General features: G+C 44.1%; 1 protein-coding gene and 1 long non-coding RNA gene across 2 annotated transcripts in view; one reads left to right on the top strand and one right to left on the bottom strand.

Annotated features, from left to right (window-relative positions):
- Positions 1–1,627: 1,627 nt before the first annotated feature.
- LOC106814240 lies at positions 1,628–3,418 on the bottom strand. The gene is made up of 3 exons (XR_001394580.1): positions 3,222–3,418; positions 2,410–2,464; positions 1,628–1,676 (listed from the first exon to the last, which is right to left on the bottom strand). It is a non-coding gene; the product is annotated as an uncharacterized LOC106814240 (long non-coding RNA).
- Positions 3,419–3,715: 297 nt separating this feature from the next.
- The window catches only part of LOC106814235 (60S acidic ribosomal protein P1-like), a 3,900-nt gene continuing 1,548 nt past the window's right edge, over positions 3,716–6,067 (top strand). The window contains exons 1-3 of the mRNA XM_014818534.1: positions 3,716–3,932; positions 5,159–5,219; positions 5,586–5,723. Coding sequence (XP_014674020.1) covers positions 3,861–3,932; positions 5,159–5,219; positions 5,586–5,723 — 271 coding nt within the window. The 5' untranslated portion in view covers positions 3,716–3,860. The remainder of the gene's footprint in view (positions 3,933–5,158; positions 5,220–5,585; positions 5,724–6,067) is intronic.

Raw genomic sequence — 6,067 nt, 5'->3', positions numbered from 1 at the left:
TTTTTTCTCATACACCCGAAAACCATTCAACCTGTAAATTTCTCAGTAGTTGTACATAACATAGTTACTTTGATATATGTAACTATTTTTCATCACTAAAGGAGGCCTTTAAGTTAAGGAGGGAATGTTCCCCCTTCTTTTACACCTTTGACCTTTGACTCCCAGCTTCGACATCCCAACTCGTTTGGACGATCACCCACCGACGTCCCGAATATCATGACCGTACGTCGATCGGTTAACATTTGTGCCCAACTGTTGACGGACAGCCGGACGGACAATCATGCGATTCTAGAAGCTGCATCTGACTACGTCAGATAAGCTAAAAAGCTTCATTTGATAGCTAGAGTAGATGCAGTAAAATTTCTGAACTCCCACGATGTAAACAAACTCAAACTATGAACATGTGTTGCGTGCAATCTTCCAATCTGCTCAATCTACGAATCTGCCGACTGTGTGCATGGCAGCCTCTTATTATTATTATTGTTATTATTGTATTATTACTTATGTAAGATAGTATGTCAATTTCTTGTGTTGCGATCACAATAACTGAGTGCGGATCCTCACGAGATCAAAATTCGAAATTTAGATTGTCTCTCAACCCTATCGGGGCACGAATGATTTGGAAACCGTCCGTGGCTAAATATTGGCGCCCCGATAGGTTCACAAACTGTCTTGACAGGTCACAACAATAGCGGTAAATCGTGCGAATTCAGCTCGTGCAAGATTACGATTTACAGCAATACGCTAGCAAATATATGTAAACGAATATCAGTACCACGAAGGTGAGTGATTAGTGGTCATAATTAGGGTTCTCCAAGAGCACTCATAGCCTGGCGGCCCGCCAGGCTATCGTCGAGCCCCGCCATCATAAAATACACCCGCCACTCTAAATATCATAGCTGCCATGCAAAATATCATAGCCCACGGACCCCCCTAGCACACAAACCGCCTTCGGCAATTTGCAACTAGGACCGTAAAGGCAGCACCCGCCATGCTATAATGAAAAGGCTTGGAGAACGCTGATAATAAGCTGAGGAACGTATACACTTGCTTCTTTATTGGTGGCAAATTTTGATGAGAAAAATCGGTTAAAAATGCGGGATCGCTTCTTTATTGGTGGCAAATTTTGATGAGAAAAATCGGTTAAAAATGCGGGAATCGGGTGTCTCACTCTTGCTTATATCTATTGCAATAATAACACTATAGCCAATGTAAAATGGGTTGATTGTGCATGCAGATCGGCAGATTACACGCAACACGTGTTCACTCTTTTTGGAACAGAGATGGCCGGCGGCACAGGATTGTAGGTAATATTGCTATTTTTAGTGCAAGTCGCGGAACCCTCTATAGGGGGCCTTAACTCGAGTTAGCTTAACCTCGCCAGTCGATCGAGGTTAAGCTAACTCGAGTTAAGGCCCCGTATAGACGCTTAACTCGAGTTAGCGAATAGTTCATAACTCCACGATAGGCGGCAACACCAGTACGATGTACGTACACACGCACGCACGTGTACGTGCACACACGCACGCACGCACGTGTACGTGCACACACGCACGTGTACGTGCACGCACGCACGCACGCACGCACATGTAGGTACACACGCACGCATGAAGGTTGAAATTATGTTACGTCAACATACCTCCGAAAGACTCCATCCGACCGGAATACTTCTTCTTCTGAAGAAAAAAACAAACAAAAAAGAAATTATCAGGGTTCAACATTAACTTTTTATTTCACTAGACCATCGGGTTAGTAACTGAGGAAAGCCACTAGCCCTGACCTAACTTTCACTAGCCCAGACCCAGACCATTGCTATGAAAAACTTTATTTAGATAAGAGCTTAATTGTCATCGTATGAATTCATAGATGCTGTTTCCCGCGCTTTAAATCGCGCGTGGGCCGAGTTCACGTGCAGCATTGGTATTTTACCACGGGCATACGCGAGCGCACGGTTTATCGATCGTCTACTGCGGCTGGCAGCAAGCCACGTTATTGTTTTTGCCAAAGGGTAGACTGGTATCCGGCCTCGCGCTCTGCTAGACAATGTACACGCTCTGCGCCAAACATAACTGGGGGGGGGGTAACTATTTACACGCGAGTGTGAATCCCGGCTAGCATCATTTTTACTGTGCTTGAACTAGTTATTTTAACGAGACGTCACCGTCATGCCAGTCACGCATCGAAACATCTTTGTATGTATGCACCACGTTTACCTAATGTGTACATGACCAAACTGGGGTGACTCGTGGTTCTAGTACCTAGACATATCGGGCTATTTATTTGATTATATCAACAGATATCGAACAAAACTTATATAATTCTTGCAGGCAGTCCCATCTATTGAGTAATACTGAATAATTGAATAACTGAGTAACTAGAAAAAAGATATATCAAGATAACGTTCTGTACCTTTTTCCAGATCTCCTTCCAACATCTTTCTTCTTGCCATCAAGTGGTAATGATGCTGGAAATATATCATAAATAGTGCAGTTTTTGTACAATGCTAATGCACGCATATGTGGACACGCACGTGCATGGTATACATGTCCGCGAATGTGAACGAGCCAGAGATTTATATTTATTTATATGTGATATTTAGGCCTAAGGTATGACATGCGACGCTAGCTGTGCCAAATTTATATGTGGGAAATAAATACACCCGTTGACAGTTTAACACTGCGCATGCGCTTAGCCTAAGGTCAAAGGTCGGGAGGAGTTTCCGTCCCAGAAAGCGCGAGTAAACTGCGCGAACAATGGCGTTAACGTGTAGTATGAAGGGCTGCTCAAACGGATCGTATTGGCTTAAGAAAGACTTTTAGAGCATGCATTGACCATAATTTAAATGTATCAAGTGTCATGTCACTCAGGTCATCCATTATCGGTGCTCTATTCCTTGCTACGTGCACTGTTCTTCGACACAAAGGTGAGCGACCTGCGTATGCAAGGCAGATAACGCATCGAGATAAACAATATGGTGGAGTTTACTCGCACATCCGGGCTCTCGCGGAGATGCGTAACTAATGGCGCAGAACATAGGCGGAGAACTGTCAATGGGTGTATACTTAATCTCTGGTTTACGAAAATTTAAAAAACTTACTTTTCTGTAAAATATGAATTTTTACATTGCGGCTGGAAAGCGAAGCATTTTTCCTCATAGCTCATAGCTCCTTCGAAGTTTGCGGAAACCTGTTATAAAAGCTTACACATTCATTTCGACTTACACTGCGGCTAGTCCGAGCCAACGCAGACCCCAGTAATGGGGATAAACCCGCACCCTAAGATTAGCAAAGCGAAGTTCTAACGTCTGCATCGGCCTGACCAATGGGGGGAAATCCTTATCGTAGTCTTGAAACGCTGCAAAGAAACTATAACGAAGAACTAAGAAAGTAACGTTTATTCATTCAAACCACAGGCACTTGGACCGTTTCAATAATAAAATGATGGTTAATAAATACAACTTGTCAGTAGCCTACTACTACTAGTACTACTACAGTACCAGCAATAGTCTTAATGTTTGATTTGACCTAATAACTTCACTTCAACACCGTTAAATACACCGATGCAACACATAGCCCGCACGCCAGTGTGCATGCACAAATACACAGTAGATAGGAGCCAGAGCGAGAGCGCTATCTGTCGTGGAGTTTGGTCTTCACGAGGCGAGCGAGAAGGAGAGAGAGCGCATGTCCGGATATGACGTCAAAATCATGTTTACTGTTCACTTGTCACTTTGGGTGGAATCCCTCCCCTGTGCAATATTCAAAATAAGGTGCAACGTTCTGTTTACAGCTAAGGCCTAAATCGGCGACTTGTACCCAAATTTCTATTCATCTAACGTTGCGGACGTGTTTGAAGAAACTATGGCATCTAAGGACGAACTCGCGTGCGTTTACGCCGCTCTCATCCTCGCCGACGACAATGTGGATGTAACGGTATGATGTCAGGATTGGTCCTCGAAATGTTTGTTTATATTGCGCAAAAGGTTGAAAGCTTGTTTCGTCGCTCAATGAGGTTACAGTTTCGACTGTACAAATTGTTTTTTCTTTCTTTTTTAATAGGGTTATGGTTAGGGTTAGGGTTAGGGTCACAATGCACCTTAAAGTCCGTACGGACGTGACGACACTGTGACGTCATTGAGTGACGAAACAAGCTTTCAACCTCTTGCTTATATTGCCTGCTTTAGCCGAACGTAAGTGTGTGACCGGGAGGTTCACAGTCTAACTTTACTGTGCGATTACACGCGCGCACATGGTAACATAAACACGTGGAGTACGAACGATGGAATTTCCAAAATGGCTAAAGTAAAGTAGAGAATTGAGTACAGACACTGAGACAGCGAGCGTGCAAGTACCACGTCTTTCTCGGTTAGTTACGGTCGTATACACACATTGGTTAATAAGCCAGTTCGTAGTTAGCCAAGGGGTTGTGTGACGTCACATGTCACCAGGTCATTTGTGACAAAAATCTATGAAATCTCGAGTGCGGCGTGCGCTCTCGGTTCAGTACGTATATATATATACATGTATTCTGTGTACATGTACACGCACGCATGTCGCATATGTGTACGTGCGCGCGCACACGCACGTGTACGTGTAAGTGCACATGCACGTTTACGTGCACATGCATGCACGTGTAAGTGCACACGCACGTGTACGTGCAAGTGCACGCACGTGTACGTGAAAGTGCACGCACGTGTAAGTGCACACGCACGTGTACGTGCAAGTGCACACACGCAAGCCTGCACGTGTACTTGCGCACGCACGCATGCACACACGTGTACGTGCACACGTGAAGACTGTAGCATTACAACGACACAGATGCATGCGTATGTATATTGTAAGGTCGAAATACGAAATATTTTGTCACAAATGACCTGACCCAAAAGAATTCATGGCAAAGTTCGCGCATGCGCAGACTGTAACTACGAACTGGCTTATTATAATAACTATCATTCAATCCCAACACGAAGCGTATTCCCAGCCAGCAGCGTTTATTTATGTTTCTTATCGGTTACATTTGAACACTCACTGAGAACTTGCCAGGCAACAAATTCAAGAACAAATTGACAATTGTGTACAGGATATGCATTCGCTACCCATGCATTAGTTAGTTCACATTAATGTTTGTGGTCATTGAAACTATTTGTTTTTTGTTTCAGAGTGACAAGCTGACCTCTATCGTCAAGGCAGCTAAAGTGGATGTTGAAGGCCTGTGGCCAAGTAAGCATAACCGATGTATACGTGATAAGGGTCCCTCTCAGGTCACACATGACATAATATGCTCCAGGTTCATGCAGGTGTATGATTCTGCAAGATATTGTACTCAATTTAAAAAGTACTTATAGGTTTAAAAATGTAGAAAATTCCCCACGTCAGACTTTAGTTGTGACATGTGCATAACGTATATATATACTTAGTGACTGGATTTCTGAGACTGGTCGGTAATGGTATGGCTAATTGAATCGTGACCAGAGTTATAGAACAAGTGATCTCATACTTCCTGTTAGCAGCTGAATTTGATTGTTCTAGAGGTAAATACTTGTGCGTGTCAATCTAAAATTGATACTGAAATGCTATTCGTTGCAGATCTGTTTGCCAAGGCACTGGAAGGAGTTAGCCTGAAGGACCTCATAGCTAACATGAGCTCAGCCGTTCCTGCTGTTGGTGGTGGTGCACCAGCAGGTGGCGCCACTGCTGATGCTGCAGCTGCTGCTCCTGCTGACGGTTCGTTGATTTCATTGTTCCTAGTTGTCATCGGGGATGTATGAACGGCGATGTTTGAAAGAGATGTGGGGTTGGTTAGGCTATATCAATCTTGAAGTCTGAAATCCCAGCCAGTCCCGAATTCTGTAATTATGATTTCTCTTTAGCTCATCTGACATAGTCAGATGCAGCTTGTAGAATCGCTTGATCGTCCGTGCGTCCGTCCGTCCGTCTGTCAACAGTTGGGCACAAATCTTAACCGCTCGACGTACGGTCACGATATTCGGGTCGTTGGGGGGGATCGTAAAACGAGTTGGGATGTCGAAGCTGGGGGTCAAAGGACAAAGGTCAAGAGGTGTAAAAGA

Source organism: Priapulus caudatus, unplaced genomic scaffold (assembly GCF_000485595.1).
Source record: "Priapulus caudatus unplaced genomic scaffold, Priapulus_caudatus-5.0.1 Scaffold889, whole genome shotgun sequence".
Classification (NCBI taxonomy): Eukaryota; Metazoa; Priapulida; class Priapulimorpha; order Priapulimorphida; family Priapulidae; genus Priapulus; species Priapulus caudatus.
This window is presented reverse-complemented; position numbering and strand designations above follow the sequence as displayed.